General features: G+C 38.1%; 1 protein-coding gene across 16 annotated transcripts in view; it reads right to left on the bottom strand.

Moving 5' to 3' along the window:
• EIF4G3 (eukaryotic translation initiation factor 4 gamma 3) overlaps window positions 1–17,978 on the bottom strand; it is a 351,740-nt gene that overhangs the window by 16,252 nt on the left and 317,510 nt on the right. For all 16 annotated transcript variants that reach the window (XM_087446641.1, XM_087446642.1, XM_087446643.1 and 13 more), the window contains 4 exons: window positions 15,802–15,927; window positions 14,280–14,361; window positions 11,554–11,652; window positions 2,843–2,989 (listed from right to left, as the gene is read on the bottom strand). In XM_087446641.1, the coding sequence (XP_087302767.1) occupies window positions 2,843–2,989; window positions 11,554–11,652; window positions 14,280–14,361; window positions 15,802–15,927 (454 nt within the window). The remainder of the gene's footprint in view (window positions 1–2,842; window positions 2,990–11,553; window positions 11,653–14,279; window positions 14,362–15,801; window positions 15,928–17,978) is intronic.

The following is a 17,978-nucleotide window of genomic DNA, read 5'->3' as shown; positions in this document are numbered from 1 at the left end:
GTATCTAACCTCAAACATCACTTGGGGGGAATGGCAGTTTCTTGAGAGCAGAGTTAAGAGTGGTTAACAAGTCAGATGGCCAGCTCTGCAGGATACTAGCAGAGCTGAAAGTGAAGAACTGTGTTACAGTAAGAGGTTTCATTACCAATCTTTTCCCACAAAACAGAAACAAGTGGTGCCATTGCTGACAGCTAAGGATGAAGTGGGGCAAGAGCCACACACAAAAGATTTCATGACGATTTATGTGTTACAGCCAGCTGCTGGTTTATACCTCTTTAAAAAATACTTTACTTAGGCTGAAGTCAGGTTGGTCTAGTCCCAGAAATTACTTCTGCAAAGTCTGAACAATTATTTTTGAGGAATAAAGGAGAGAATAAAAACATATCATTACTTTTTGGCTCAATAATACTTTATAAACAGGTTGAAACACTGACTATCATTTGAAATCCCCAAAGCATTAGATTTCAAGCAGAGTCTGAGAAAAATAAACAAATTAGCTAAATGTAATTAGACAATAAATACTACTTTCAAAGCATTTGACTGTTTTGTCTGTTTTAAAGATACAAACTTCATATTTCTTCTAACAAATAAAGCCAAATACTGTAATTCTAATATTCAAGAGTAGAAAAGACCTAAAGAAAAGTGTCAAGAACACTAAAGTATAGATTAAGCAAAGATGTTAACAAAAATGGGCAAGAACAAAATAGAAGAGGGGTCTGCTAATTGAGATAGATAAGCAAAATCAGATTTACATAATACTGGTATCAGACACAGAGCAACAAATGTCTATATGTATTGTGAGCTCAGCTACTATTTATGATTTTGTCTTCTTTCTCCTTTTTCAAAAGTCATCTTTATTAGGTATAACTTACATTCAGTAAAATTTACCCTTTGTCTTCTCTTTAAGGAGAATAACTGTTGGTCTGGAGTAGGCAGAATTAAGTATCAATATGTATATACATAAAAAAACGAAGCCCAACATGGAAGAAGAGGTAAAAACACCACCATTTTGCAATACATGAGAAAATAAAAGACCAAATTGCTGAAATGATGGTGCTCTATGAAAAATCATGAAGAGAATGATGCTAAATATGCAAACCTTGACCCAACTTCTAAAACAGAAAAGAAAGTATATGATGTCAATCATATACCAGAAAGCCTGATGTTGACTCTATACTAAATTCTATAGCAACCTATCACATGAATGGTTTAAAAGTCTTAGAGAGAAAAGAGATGGTTATACTAAGAGGAATAAATAAGTACATGAAAAACAAGTCATAACCTCCTTTCCTTTTTTGATTTTAGTATATGGTAGCTCAGATGGAGACAGGCATACCTTCTCTGGACTTCAGCAAGGCATTTGACAAATTATCTAATGACAAATATCCCCTTGTGGGCAAGATGAAAAGGTGAACTAGACAGTAGAATGATGTGAAATAATAAACAGGTTAACAGCTGGAAGTGTTCATGGGGATGGGGTGCGGTCTGGTCCCTGAAAGTATACTCCTTTGTCCTTGGGCCTACCCCATTCACACATTTTACCCATTACTTGGATGAGGACAAAGTTGGCATATTAATGAAATGCAAGGAGAATACAAAGTGAAAAAGATGGCAAGCAAATTTTATGACCAAGTCAGAATCTAAAATGTCCTGACAAATGAAAAAAGGTGTCTAATTTAAGAAGATGAACATAAACAGAAATAAATTTTAAAAACTCCACTTTGGTTCCAAAACCAAATGCTTAAGTCCTGGATGGGAGAGACGGCTAAAGTGTAGAACATAAAAGAATGAGTATTACACGACTGAAAATCAATTTGAGTTCAGTGTGACAAGCCTGCCAGAAGCAGAGTCCAAAGCAAAAACTGCTAATGACACTGCCTAACTCTACCCTGCTGGACAAGAGCTGGTGATCACGTTCAGTTTGCACATGTCACTTTGAGAGGGATGTTGAAAATCCAGGCATGTTTGGATAAGAGTAACCAGACAAGGGTCTGGATATCAAGATTTCAAGAAAGAACGAAAGAACCTAGACAGGTAGACAGGGATATAATGACAGATTATTACAATTAATTAAAAGATTCCAAACTAGGTGAGACGATAGACTTATTATCCTGTATAGACCTGAGGTAATAGGTAAAATAGGAAAAAAATAGGTAAAAAACCAAATTATCGGAAGCTTCATTATTTCTCAACGCCTGGAAGTGGTTAAAGAAACAACAATCCATTAGAAGGACTACAAAAGAGGATTTATACAAGAAGGAGAGGACTAGATTAGCCCTGCATGGCTTTCTTTCAACTTGGATTATTATACGATCCCATGGAAAATGCGCACAAATAAAACACACCTACATAAACAAGAATTACTATTTAAAGGAATACAGTAAAAGATTAAAAACAGACGTGATCAACAGCCTCCACAACACAAATAAGGTATAAAATCTTCAGAAGGGCGTGTTATTATGAAAATGTAAGGCAAAGTATTTCATAGTAATTACATAGTGTTTATTAATTTTATCCAGGATAGTATTTTAAAATGTGAGAACATTTAGAAAGAACTGTAAATTTTTGAATGGTAAAACACAGGGTATATCCTAAACTAAACAGAAACCCAGAAAAATGGCTTATGTTCTGAATATTTTTACTTGACATTATAAAAGACTATGAATATTATAAAAATAGAAAAACAGCCTTAGCGTTTCAGACATACATACATGTAAAAAAAAAACTAACTTCATGAAAGTTAAAAACTCCCATGAAGTGAAAGGGTAAACATGTGCATTAAGGGGATCCACCACGAATCTTTCTTGCAGAGCTTTCAGGGAAGGTGACATAGTCTTTATACCTCTACCCAGTCAAAGATCTGTTCATCATTCGCTTTGTCCTCAATAATGAGTTTCTCAAGTCGTTTATATAGCTCTTCAGCAGAGAGTTCTTTCCTTGAAAGTGCTTCGGAGGAACAGGAACTATCAGACTCTATAAAGTCCAATTTCTGAAACATAAATGTTAAATGTATTAACATAATTCAATATTATTAACACTTTGAGAGGAAAACAAAGTCATGGGCTATCTCTTCTATTTTACATGGGATCAAAATCATCAGCAGAAGCCATTTTATATTTATAGTTCTGAAAGATTCTCACTCCATTATCTTTCTGAATATTTCTCCAACTTTTTATACTGTGTATCTCTGATTCTCCTTAAAAACAAGCAAACAAACTCCCTAGAATTATATCTGGTTATGCTTACCTCCAAATCATTCTCAGCTTCGGTCTTGCTCTTAGCTGGGACATAGCTCTAAGGCAGGGCAGGAGTACCAGCAAGGATACAATTTAACTCCCTTTCTGCAGCCTATGGTTTAATAACAGTGTGGCCACAGAGCAGCTGTCAAAACTCTAGCTTTAGTTTTGTTAAGTCCTTCAAACACCTTCTGACCATTCTGAATCCAAGTGTGAGAAATGATGCCATAAGTGTTTAACTCTTAGATGGATAGTTAAAAAAATCAATTATAAAAATTATTGGTAATTTTCAAGGGTATAAGGCAGTAAGGTATGTAGATGGTTTCACTATGCAAAAACCATAAAAATTAAAATATTAAAGATTTTTAACATAAGTTTTCCTCTAATAACTTTGAAGATTCTGATATATTCCTATATCCTCCCCGGATCCACAAAGAAAACAATTACTTTGAATTTTGTGAAAACAAATTTTCGTCCAATCATTTTAACTGTCTTTACCACTTATGTAGCATTTCTAAATAATATTTTCCTATATAAAGTTTTAGAAACATGATTCAATATCGCAGTTTTTCTGACCCAATCTCCATAACTTAAATAGTCTATCCTCCATACTTCAATATACACACAAAAGCACAAGATGATGGTCATATGTTCTTTTAAGAACAGGCAATTAATTTTTCATAACCTTGAAACATTTTCCAAATTTATTCTTTATTTTTTTGGTGAGAAATCAGCCAGGAGCTAACATCCAATGCCAATCCTCCTCTTTTTTTGCTGAGGAAGACAGGCCCTGAGCTAACATCCGTGCCCATCTTCCTTTACTTTATACGGGACGCCACCACAGCACGGCTTGACAAGCGGTACGTCGGTGCGCACCTGGGATCCGAACCTGCAAACACCGGGCCGCCAAAGTGAAGCTCGCGTACTTAAATGCTTGCGCCACCGGGCCAGCCCCTCTCCAAATTTATTCTAACACTCTTAGGTGTTAGAACATCTACACAGAATACCTGTTTAACCTACCCTAAACCTACAGAAATAATTTAAAGTCTGAGAGCAATTAACGAAAACAACAAAATCAAACATGAAGTACATTGCTCATTAATAAAATATCACATAAAAAAAATGAAAATGATAGCCTTGGGCCGGCCCTGTGGCTTAGCGGTTAAGTGCGTGCGCTCCACTGCTGGCGGCCAGGGTTCGGATCCCGGGCGCGCACTGATGCACCGCTTCTCTGGCCACGCTGAGGCTGCGTCCCACGTACAGCAACTAGAAGGATGTGCAGCTATGACATACTACTATCTACTGGGGCTTTGGGGAAAAAAATAAATAAATGAAATTAAAAAAAAAAAAAAAAAAAGAAAATGATAGCCTCTACACTGCCAAAGGGAATCAGTGGTGAACTGTAAAGTTTACAGAGGCACATTTATTTCTCAGAACCCCTGTGTTTCCGTGTAAGCTATCCAATCTTCTTGTAACCTAGAAGGCTGGGATTCAAATTTATGGATCAGTTCATCACTGCCTCCTTTAGACTGTACTAGGGTTCCCAGAAAAAGACGATTAAACCAACTTTTAGAAGAAAAGCAGAAAGTTAGGATACAAAAGGCCAAGTTTTCTGAAACTTCATTTTTCTAATTGCCTTTTAAACATTTTTATTAATAACAACATCTATAATTGATTGAGTATCTCTCTGTGCTCAGCGTTTCTTAAACATTATCTCATTGAATCTCCACAAAAATTCTACAAGGTAGGTATTATTAGCATTTCATAGTTGAGGAATCTGAGGCTTAGAGAAATAAAGTAATTTGCTTCAAGTCACATTAAGTGGGAGAAAACTGGAATCTGAATCCAGGTTTATTTGACTTCAAAGCAGGGTGCCATATGTTTTCATTTCTCTTGGATATATACCCAGAAATGGAACTGCTGGGTCATGGGAAGTCTATGAGAAACCATCTTTTTGTTATTTTCATTAATTACATCTTTAATTGTGTGCCCATTAGCATATATTTATAATTATTTTACGGATTTGCCTTTTAAATCATATAGGAAACAAAAAGAGGAGCTACAAACCAAAAACACAACAATAAGTTACCTTTACCAGTGATCTTTATTTTTTCATATGGCTTTGAGTTACTGTCTAGTGCCCTTTTGTTTCAGCCTGAAGAACTCACTTGAGCATTTCTGGTAACAAACTCATTTCGTTTTTAAATCTGGGAATGTCTTAATTTCTACTTCATTTTTGAAGGAAGTTTTGCAAGATAAAGAATTCTTGGTTGACACTTCAAATTTCAGCATTTTAAATATATCATCCCATGGTTTCCGATGAGAAATTGGCTGTTCATTTCACTGAGGATTCCTTGTATGTGACGAGTCACTTCTTTCTTGCTGCTTTCAAGATTTTTTCTTTGTTTCTGTTTTTCAGCAGTTTCATTATATCTTGGTGTGGATCTCTTTGAGTTTATCCTGCCTGGAGTTTGTGGAAAATTTGGGAAGTTTTCAGCCATTATTTCTTCAAATACCTTTTTTTTTTGCCCCTTTCTCTCTCCATTTTCCTTCTGGGACTCCATAATGTGTATGTTGGTACACTTGATGACGTCCCCTAGGTCTACAGGCTCTGTTCATTTTTTTTTTTTTTTTGTGAGGAAGACCGGCTCTGAGCTAACATCTATTGCCAATCCTCCTCCTTTTTTTTCCCCCAAAGCCCCAGTAGATAGTTGTATGTCAAGCTGCACATCCTTCTAGTTGCTGTACGTGGGACGTGGCCTCAGCATGGCCGGAGAAGCGGTACGTCGGTGCGCGCCCGGTACCCGAACCCGGGCTGCCAGTAGCGGAGCACGCGCACTTAACAGCTAAGCCACCGGGCCAGCCCCTCTGTTCATTTTTCTTGATTCTTTTTTCCTTCTGCTCCTCAAACTGAGTAATTTCTTTCTTTCTTTCTTTTTTTTTTTGGTGAGGAAGATCAGCCCTGAGCTAAGACCTGCCAATCTTCCTCTTTTTTTTGCTGAGGAAGACCAGCTCTGGGCTAACATCCATGCCCTTCTTCCTCCACTTTATATGGGACATCGCCACAGCATAGCTTGCCAAGTGGTGCATCAGTGCGCACCCGGGATCCAAACCGGCGAACCCCAGGCTGCAGCGGAGTGCGCGCACTTAACCGCTTGTGCCACTGGGCCGGCTCCCAAACTGAGTAATTTCTTCTTGTAAAGCCTCTTTACATGTTTAACGGATTAATTTTTCCATATGTATTATTACAACTTAAAGTTAAAAAAAATAAACTATAGGGCCTTTTTAATTTAAAAAATTCAATGATAATCACAGTTTCATATAACAACGCCAGAAATTTCATTAGCAAAACAATAAAAAAGCCTCTGGCAAAAATTAAAAACAAATTTTCAAGGCAGTATATTAGTACCAAATCATTGACTCCTGACTGACTAAGCAATTTCAATTGGCCTATTTGCAAGTGCACTGATTCTTTCTTCTGACTGCTCAAATCTGTTGTTGAATCCCTCTAATTTTTCATTTCAATTATTGTAACTTTTCAGTTTCAGAATTTCTATTTAGTTCCTTTTTATAATTTCTATCTCTTTACTGATATTTCCAACTTGTTCATACATCATCTCCTGATTTCTTTTAGTTGTCATTGGTTTCCATCAGCAATTTGAGCATATTTAAGACAGTTAAAGTCCTTGTCTAGTATGTCCAATGTTTGGGCTTGTTCTCAGGGATGCTTTCTGTCAGTTTTTTTCCTGTGAATGAGCCATACTTTCTTGTCTTTGTATGCTTTATAACATTTTGTTGAGAACTAGACATTTTGAATATTGTAATGTGGTAACTCTGTACATCAGATTCTCTCCCTTCCCCAGGGATTACTCGTTATAGTCAACTGTTTGTTTAGACACTTTTAGACAAGGACTACATTCCTTTTCCTGTGTGGTCACTGAAGTCTCTGATCCATTATCTCTGCAGTCAGTCACTGATCTTCCAGAGATTTCAGTGAATGCCTGGATCCAGTGAGAAACAGAAAGGGGCATGGGGAAGACATAAATGTGTTCTGTTTCTCTACATTCTTTGACAGACACCATCCAGGAAGCTGAATCCTGGTTTTGAAACAAAAACCAGGTCCTGCACTGGACTCTCAGTGAACTGCCAGACAGATTAAAAGACACAACACCCATCTTTGAAAAACAAGGTCTTTATTGCTCAACCTGGCACCAGAAAGCTGCACCGGAAAAGGAGGTACCAGACCCCAACTGTCTGCCACAGAGCTGGGATCTGGTAGCTTCTACGCAAAATGTCAAAAATCATTGAAATTTACCAGACTCTTTTTCATCAAGCATTCCCTGGTGTTGGTAGTGCACATGTTCAACTAGACTCCACAACTCCAAAATAGTTGATTCCAACAGATCTTGCCAGTGCAATAATTGCTTCAGTAGAGGGACCAATTCTGGAGCTTCTTACTCCACCATCTTCCCTACAACCATACATTGATTTTTGAACGTCAAACCAACCTTACATTCCTATGATAAACACCACTTGGTTATGATGTATTATTCTTTTTATACATTGTTGGATTTGATTTGTGAAAATTTTGTTGAGAAATTTTTCTCTAAGTTAATTAGGAATACCGGTCTATAGTTTCTTTTCTTGAAATATCTTTGGTTTTTTAATCAAAGTAATGCTTGCCTCACAGAATGAGTTGGGAAATAGTCTCTCCTCTTCAATTTTCTGGAAGAATTGGTGTATAATTCTTTGCAGAATTGGTATTATTTCTTCCTTAAATGTTTGGTAGAATTCACTAGTGAAACCATTGGGGCCTGGAGTTTTCTTTGTGGGAATGTTTTTAACTACTTCCATTTCTTTAACAGATATTCAGGTTATCTATCATTCTTCAGTCAGCTTTAGTATTTTGTATCTTTCAAGAAATTTGTTCATTTCAACTAAGTTGATGTAATTTTTGGCATAAAGATTATTCATAAAATTCTCTTACCCATTATTTTTTTATTTTTATTTTTTTGAGGAAGATTGGCCCTGCGCTAACATGTGTTGTCAATATTCCTCTTTTTCTTTTTTCTCCCCAAAGTCCCAGTACATAGTTGTGTATCATAGTTGCAGAGTTGTAGCTCTTCTATGTGGCTTCAGCATGGCTTGATGAGCAGTGAGTTGGTCTGCGCCCAGGATCCAAACCAGTGAACCCCGGACCGCCAAAGCGGAATGCACAAACTTAACCGCTATGCCACCGAGCTGGCCCCTCTTACCCATTATTAAGTGTAGACTCTGTATACAAACGATGTGTACAATGTCACCTCTCTCATTCTTTTTCTTGGTAGTTTGTGCCTTCTCTTTTTAATTTTTTCAGTCTGGATAGAGGTTTATCAATTTCATCTTCTCAAAGAACCAGCTTTTGACTTCAATGACTTTTCTACATTGTTTTTCTATTTCACTGATTTCTGCTCTGATCTTTATTATTTCCTTCTTTCTATTTACTTTGAGTTTCATTTGCTCTTCTTTTTATAATATTGTAAGGTCAAAGGTGAGGTCACTGATTTGTGACCTAGGGCCGCCCGGGTGGCACCCTCCCACCCAAGTGCGCGCCCTCCGCCTTGGCGGCCCGGGGTTCGCAGGTTCGGATCCTGGGTGTGCACCGATGCACCGCTTGTCAAGCCATGCTGTGGTGGCCTCCCATATAAAGTAGAGGAAGAGGGGCACAGACACTAGCCCAGAGCCAATCGTCCTGAGCAAAAAGAGAAGGATTGGCGTCGGATGTTAGCTCACGGCTGATATTCCTCACACACACACACAAAAAGCATAAAACTGATTTGTGACCTTACTTCTTTTCTAGATTCAGGTGTTCAGTGCTAAAAATTTCACTCTCGGGCCGGCCCCGTGGCTTGGCGGTTAAGTGCGCGCGCTCCGCTGCTGGCGGCCCGGGTTCGGATCCCGAGTGCGCACCGATGCACCGCTTCTCCGGCCACGCTGAGGCCGCGTCCCACATACAGCAACTAGAAGGATATGCAACTATGACATACAACTATCCACTGGGGCTTTGGGGGAAAAATAAATAAATAAAATTATTAAAAAAATTATAAAAATTTCACTCTAAGTCCTGCTTTAGTTGCATCCCACAATTTTGATATGTTGTGTTTTTGTTCAGTTCAAAATATTTTTTACTAGCCTTTAAGATTTCTTGCTTGACTCATGGGTTATTTAGAAGTGTGTTATTAAGTTTCTAAATATGTGTTGCTCTCATTCAAAAGGTCAGTTTAGTCAGAGAGACAATTCTAGATTAACTGATATTTTCTCTGCTTTTTGAGATTATTCCATCATCTTCTGGCTTTCATTGTTGCTACTGCAAAGTCTGTTTTTTCTTTATAAGTAATGTGCTTCTTCTTTCTAGCTACTTTAAAATCTTTCTTGGTCTTTAACATTACGCAGTTTCACTAAAATGTAATTATACTGTGCGGTAGACACGTACTTTCTATATAGATATATTTTATTAGATTCGAGAAAGTCTCAGCCACAGTCCCTTCAAATATTGCCTTTTCTCCATTCACGTATTCTCCCTTCAGGGACTCCAATTAGACTCGTGTTAGAATTTCTCATTCTATCCTCTAAATCTCATAACATCTCTTAGAATTCTACCTAGTAGTTTCTTCTTTTTTCAAATCTGCCTAGTCACTTTTTGTGTGTGTGTGAGGAAGATTAGCCCTGAGCTAACATCTGATGCCAATCCTCCTCTTTTTTATTTTGCTGAGGAAGCAAACACCTGTGCCCATCCTCCTCTACTTTATATGGGATGGTGCCACAGCATGGCCTGACAAGCAGTGCGTCGGTGTGTGCCCGGGATCTGAACCTGCGAACCCTCGGGCCGCTGAAGCAGGGAGCGTGCACTTAACCACTGCACCACCAGGCTGGCCCTTGCCTAGTCAGTTTGACTAGTCTGTTCTTGTTTACTCATTTTTATGACTCCTTCTTTTTTATAGTGTTATTTTATATTCTGAGTGATAATTTCATTATCTCAAGTCTTTGGGGTCTAAATCTAGTATTTATTGTCTGTTTACTCTCACTCATGGTTACTTGCTTCGTTACATGTTAAATGAACTCTAAGTGTTAACTCATATATTTAGATAATGTTAATTTGTAGAAAATAAGGGGACTTAAGTTGAGGATGTTTTCTCCAAAGAGCATTTGGTTTGCTTCTTCTTGGAGCCAGGATAATATTGAATTGGGACCATTTCAACTTCTTCCAAGATATCTGGCAGCACTTATAATGGCACTGGGCAACATGACCTTCACAAGTACTTACTGCTCAGAGTTCAGATTTCACCTCTGGCTTTACTCCCCCCTTCTTTTTTTCCTTGGAAATTTCTTCCACCTTCTACGAGCACAGCAATGCAAAATAAATTATGCTTTGTGTAGGTTCTTATTGTCACAGGAGTGCTAGTGCTCCCCAGTGTGTCCAGACTACAACCTAAAGGAAGCGGAAGTCCATAGTAACCTAATACAATGTCTTCATCCAGCACAATACACTTACTTCAAAGTCATTTTCAGATTGCTTTATTTTCTTTTTACCTGAGAGTGATTTTTTTTGTTGTTATTTACTGATTTTATTGGCTATCTTAGCTTCAATTTTCCTCATACGTTTTAGGATTTTGATTTGCAAGATCATTTTGAGGGGGAGATTTTTGTTTTCTTTTTCTGTCACTCTTCCTGGTCTAATATAATACTTTTATGGTTGCCTGTATCTGATCCCCTACAATTCTTTGTTTAGGTCCAGATTATATCGATGATGGGGTCTTCTGCCTTGTTGTGGATTTCTGGATCCAGTTACCAAGTCACAGTAGGCAGTCTAGCTAAGGTTCTGGCTCTAAGACTTCCTTGTACTTATTTATCTATGGAGTTCCCACTTGGTTTCATGAAGTAAGCCTGTCTCCAATCCTCTGCCTGGTAAGGGGAATTCTAGTCCCCATTACCCCACAGAAATAACTTTTGGCTATCTATGCCTGCTTTCAGACGAACAGCTCAGAAGACTTGCAGCTTTAGCTCTATTACCCCTGCTTTATTTATCAATCTCATTTCTGATTAAACGATATGTAGCTTGTTTTCTAAGCATGGCTAAGTCTTTTAAATTTTAATTTTTATCTAATGAATGCATAGTTGGAGTGGTCTTAAAGCATGGACTTAAAATGACATCTTGACCATGATTCCTATTTTGGTTTAATTTTAATAACTGGAATACCAATGAAATTACCTTTAGTTCCTCTACGACAACAGACCAACCAATATCAAATAGGAAGGTGTAAGCCTTGTTCTTACTCACCTGCTCCAAGAGAAAATTATGTACATCTTCCCCTTCTGGTAAAACATCCTTCCAGCTGAGGTCAGCCTCCCTCCATAAGGCTCCCACTTTCTTATGGCTCTAAAACAGAGATAAGTCCAATCCACTTACTTGCACATTGGAAGAAGAAAAAATAAAAGACTTGCTTGAAGTGAAGAGTGCAGAACTATAAAGACTGAAAAGTCAAAACTTTTCCTTCCTGATATGAAGTTAATTTCTTAAGACGCTTATCTTTCAAACCAAGATGTCTGAATGTATGTACATGTAATGGTGAATGATTGAAGTACAGCTGTGGAGGTTCAATAATTTCTTTTACCAGATGACTAACCTGGGGTGTGCAAGCTGTTGTTTGGGATTTATGCATATAATCACGTAAAAAGAGTCCAATGCACAGAGTTTATAAATTCAACACTGTCTCTTTTCCTAGATAGTGCTATATGCATCTGCTATTAAAGCCATTCAACAAGCCTCGTGTTGTAATCCCTCTTCACAGTGGATCACGATTATGCCGTCTAACATGAGACTGACTAAGAAAGTCGTTGCTCCTGAACCAAGAATGGGAAGTATTTCAAGAACAAGAAGTGCAAGTCTGAGCCCAAGAAACAACACAGAAGAGCTGCTGTCAGCTGGAAAACTGACAAGAAGGTGCAAGTCCACTGCCTGAAAAAAGTCACAGTGATAAAGGAAAATGTCAGGCTTTGAGGTTGGAACTGTCATCTAAGGAACATGTATTAATTACTTCATAGAAAAACGTGCCCAAGGTATAGTTTAAAACTTGGTAGAAACAGGATTTAAACTCAGGTTGTCTGATTCCAGAGTTTATGCTCTATGAGAATTTGGTTTCAATTAGAAGAAGCATGAGAATTCGCTTTCTGTTTCTACAAATAAAAGTTAAAAAGAATTTGAGTTTTAAATAAGGACTAAGGGCCGGCCCCGTGGCTTAGCGGTTAAGTGCGCGCGCTCTGCTGCTGGCGGCCCGGGTTCGGATCCTGGGCGCGCACCGACGCACCGCTTCTCTGGCCATGCTGAGGCCGTGTCCCACATACAGCAACTAGAAGGATGTGCAACTATGACATAAAGCTACCTACTGGGGCTTTGGGGGAAAAATAAATAAATAAAATTATAAAAAAAAAAAAAGGACTAAAAAGTAGGTAGGAGAGGAGGAGGGAATTACGGACCTAAAAATTAGGGTTCAATAAAAACTTCAGTGCCACCAAGTAAAGAGTATTAACAACAAATAGATAATCAACTAGAACTAGAGACCAGGCTATTTAGAACACCTATCTAAGATTAACTATTACACAAATGTGACACAGAAGGACTACTATAGATTCAGAGGGAGAAATGAAATGCTGAATTTTTTTTTTTAAATCAATGCCTATAAAACAATGAAATCTATCATCCCAATATCTTTGACTCCGGTTTGAATAAGCCAGAAATCACTCTAGAATTTTCATGTGTGAGTTCTGTTTTGTTTTGACATCTTTCATCCCAGGTGTTAGACCACCTGCGATGCTATAGCATCACCTTCCCAAACCTCTTAGACCTCTAATATTGCCCTGACACACTCTTTGGAAACTATTGGTTTAGACTTGTCTGTCTCCCTCTCCAGTCTATAAATTCTTAGAAAGTTTAGTAATCTTGGCAGACTGAGATCCTAGCACAGAGCTTTGCAGAGAATTATGAAGTATTTATCAAATTAAAATAGATTTAACTTTAAGATAAAAATTCAAAATCCTGCAGAATCATTTTTACCACCTCTTTCTTTCTTTCTTTTTTTTTTTGGTGAGGAAAATTGGCCCTGAGCTAACAACACCTGTTGCCAATCGTCTTTTTGCTTGAGGAAGATTGGCCCTGAGCTAACATCTGTGACAACCTTCCTCTATTTTTTGGATACGGGTCATCGCCACAGCATGGCTTGATAAGTGGGGTAGGTCCATGTCCAGAATCCCAACCTGCAAACCCGGGACCGCTGAAGTGGAGTGCACTGAACTTAACCACTGTGCAACTGGGCCGGGCCCTTACCACCTATTTCTTTTTTTTTTTTTTTTTTTTTGTGAGGAGATCAGCCCTGTGCTAACATCCGCCAATCCTCCTCTTTTGTTGCCGAGGAAGACGGCCCTGGGCTAACATCCGTGCCCATCCTCCTCCACTTTATATGGGACTCTGCCACAGCATGGCTTGCCAAAGCAGTGCGTCAGTGCGCGCCCGGGATCCAAACCAGCGACCCTGGTCAGCCGCAGAGCGGAGCGCCGCCAAGACTAACCGCTATGCCACCGGCCGGCCCCACTACCACCTATTTCTAATCAGATTACCTAGCCTGTGATCCAAAAATAATAAAACTAATCATTTCATGAATCTTATCTTCCTCTGAAAGCAGGGGAGTTTTCATTGAAACCTATTAAAAAGTATAAATATTATAGCCATTGTGTTTCAAGATAAAATTACTAGCTGCAAATGAAATATATTTTGAGATTCTTTAGAATTATACCAAATCTAGTTGAGATTAGATAATTCTTTCCCAAGTTCCCAGTAAAAAGAAGGACAAATATACCTCTGGAAGAAACTAGACCTCACTCTTTTTTTCAAATAATAGAAAGAAACAATTACTTGTTCAGTGATACCTAAGCTATTCACAGATAACCCAAGATCAAAATCACTGCCCTTCCTAATATGCTGTTGAGTCTGACACTCAGTTTAACACTCACCATTTGTTTGCATAGAAGGTGCAATATTTCAGAAAGCAAGACCCCAGCTCTTCCAACAGGAAGTAAAGGTTTGCTAAAGTCTCTGTAAAAGATAAGAGTAGTGATTAAATACCTCTACATAGATCCCCTGTTCTAGAACAGTCGGCAAACAATATGTGCCAAAAGAACAGATACCATGCAACCTAAATAACACTGGCTAAGCCAAAGCTCCGGGACATGCTCTAAGTAATTTTCAGCACAAGTAGTTCAGAGACTTCAGGTTCACTTTACACTTCACGGAGAGCTGGAAAGGGATGTTAGAATTCCTAGTTTTTGCCTTTTTCTTTAACTGCTTCAGTGATAGAAGCAATGCAAAGATCAGTCTCACTTAATAATCTGTTTATTTACATAAACTCCACTTCAAGCCAAAAGGAGAGAAGCACCTTAAGTAAGAGGGATTTGTGAAGTTTAGTTATGAAGTGTTCTTAAGAAAGGAAGCTTTTCTTTAGAATATGGATGAAACAGAAAGGGACCAATTTTTTCATAAGCCTAGTCTAAATCAGTATTTCCCAAACTGTGTTCCACAGGATATCAATAATTATTCCTCAAAAAAGGATTCTACAGTCTATTAAGTGAGGCAATGCCGAATTAAACAAAGATAAATAGTTTTTATTTGTTTTGTTTTACTATAGGATTCTCATAATCTTTAATGTGCTATAATATACTTTGTGAATCTCAAAGGCAACAACAGTGTTTAAAACAGTTTTTGAGGAAATATTAATGTTTTGAAGAAGAGTTTGGGAAATATTAGTCTATACAACGTAGCAACAATTTCCCACTCATATCCAAATCTAGGAATGCCTGGGATCTCAGTTCCTTTTATTACGAGCATCTGCTATGCAGGTGTCACAGTCTGACAAGCTATTATGTGGAAATATCACTTCTTACAGCACTGGAGCAATGATAGACATAAAAGTCAGATTAACATTAAGCTTCCACGAGCAACTACCTTCCAGTTACATGATTCTAAAGCCATATCTACAATGACTGCTAAACTCAATGGACTATAAGGCTATCACATCCCCATCACTTCTCCAGTGTAGATCTAGTATAATGTAACATTTTTATACTGAAATCAGAAGGCTTTTGTTTTTTTGTGTGTGTGTGTGAGGAAGATTAGCCTTAAGCTAACATCTGCTGCCAATCCTCCTCTTTTTTGCTGAGGAAGATTGGCCCTGGGCTAACATCTGTGCCCATCTTCCTCTACTTTATATGGGACGCCGCCACAGCATGGCTTGACAAGTGGGGCATCGGTTCGCGCCTGGGATCCGAACTTGTGAACCCTGGGCCGCGGAAGCGGAGTGTGCGAACTTCACCGCTATGCCACCGGGCCAGCCCCTGAAATTAGAAGTCTTAAAGAGTCATAGGCTGCATCCAAGAGTCTCCAAAGGCACTAAGGAAACAGCAGTATGCTAGAAAGCCAGCTGGTGAGTTTTCCGTCACTTTAACTTGATATACATCAAAAGAAACAGGTACAACTCACATGATAAGTTCTCTCATGGAGATTCCGCCTTCTTTTAACATGGGGGTCACCAGTTCAGCAAGGTACAACCAAATATGGGGAATATCAATGGCCATGTCATCTGCCAATTCCAATGTTTCTGAAAAACTGAAAAAGAATAGGAAAAAAATTCACATGCAAATGTAATTCAAAAGTTAAGAATAATTAAAGAGATCAAAAATCAATCAGTCAACAACCACCTATTAAGTCCCTGCTTTGTTAAGGTCTGTTCTAGGCATAAAATAACTGGTAAACAAGTTCTTGCTCTCAAAGAGCTTGTATTAGTGTGGGGAGAAAGAGAGACAAGCACAAACAAAAGCATGCTTGTAGATGAGGCTAATATTCTGAAGAACATATCTATGGTACCAGGATATCCCAATATGGAGGGAGGGAGGGTTTAGAAAACACCTCTGTATGGAAGTGACATTTGAAAGACTTAAATGATGAAAATGAGGCAGCCATGTGAAGTTCTGGGGGAACAGCTATTCAATTTAACCCTACACCATAAAGAGTTCACCACAGTTGAGTATCATATCCTCTGAGTCAGTCAGAAGCACTGATTAAAAACTTAGTATAATGCAGACCAGACACAAAGAGATGAAAAGACAAAAATTCTTGTCCTTGAGGAGCTTACAACGGGGGCACAAACTGCATGGATATAAAAGAGTCTGACAACATTACTAACATCATCATCATTGTGACATGCGACAAACTGCTATACCTCTAAAGAAAAGCTAATGGTTTCACACTTTCATGCTATGAAATATTTCTCAATGTGAAGTAAAACAAACAGGATTTAAACTTAGGCAAGTCAAATACAAAATGTCAGCATAGTCTTATTTAGCCTGAAAATCATAGCTATTAATTTAGAAGTTTAAAAACATAACTCAAGACTTTGTTACACAGTTAATATATGGCCTATTAAAAAGTACAAAAACAAAAGTAAATTTAACTATAATTACAAGGAAATACACATAATAATGAGGAAACGGATGAATGAATGAAGGGACCACGGGCAGGTAGCATTTGTCTTCACATCCTTTCAGATCTCTGAATACATAAAATGTGTGCTTTTTCACTGCAGTTTCAGTTTCTAGCCAGAGTATGTCACTCTTTTTACCTACCTGAGAAGCCCACATGTTATTAAAATTTTTCACTTAAAAGAAGGTACCACTACAAGGCAGGGTCGCCTTTCTGAAGGTGCCATTTCAAAACAGTTTGCAGCTCAGTCACATTATCAAACTCTGGGGTTCCTGAATCCTTAATGCCAACTTTCTGACCCCACAGCTTGCAATTTATTTGACATCTATTTGCTCTATGTAACAGGTACTTGACTTTTCTCTCATTACTTGCACGCTTTCAGCTCAGTTAACGTGCTGCTGATGGAACATATTCTGGATGGAGTCCAGGATTTCTGGGTTAATCAACCTATAATGCCAATTCATGTTCCATGGGTTAGTGGCATAGATTAAGCTGTTTAATGAGGCTATGAGACAACTACAGCCTTCGTGGTCTTTCAGCAGTATATCTACTGTTATTTTCATCTCCCATTACAATTAAAAGATATCCATATTCTTCCCTTGGTTTTCTACTTCTTGATTAGTCAGTTTACCACGCGACAGTTCGCAGAACACAATCACTGGTCAAATCCATACTGTTGATAAAAAACATATGCGGCTGAACATAAGATTTCTGTAGAAGAAGCTTGTAAGAGACTTATAAATCCTTTTGTGTGATTTTGAAAGAAAAATCTTAGGTGTGCAGAAGCTCCTAGGTAATTATCTTTACGTCTTTGGGCTACTACATAGCCTATAACAATGCCTTGCATAATACACATTTTCTGCTGGCTGAACAAATAAAAAAAGAGCTACACCATATCCTTGCTCCTTGGTATGTAGTGACCATCACACCCACTGGACTGCACTTTGATGGGGTCCACAGGTGGGACTTCAGGCATTCCTCCCCTTATTTCAACTACAGAGGCTCTACTTTATTTTATGTACTAGGTTCCTGCCTAAAATTTAATTAAAGAAAGGAGTACATGGTTAAAAGTTAGAAAAATTTCTTAAAATTCAGTAAAGTTCTGATCAGAAATCTACTAAAGGACAAAATAATCTATCATAATTGGAAATAGTATTGTTAGCACCATCTTCCACAAT

Source organism: Ceratotherium simum, chromosome 22 (genome assembly GCF_057802395.1).
Source record: "Ceratotherium simum simum isolate JZ-2026a chromosome 22, ASM5780239v1, whole genome shotgun sequence".
NCBI classification, from domain to species: Eukaryota; Metazoa; Chordata; class Mammalia; order Perissodactyla; family Rhinocerotidae; genus Ceratotherium; species Ceratotherium simum.
The sequence above is the reverse complement of the archived record's forward strand: the minus strand, read 5'-3'. Positions and strand labels throughout refer to the sequence as shown.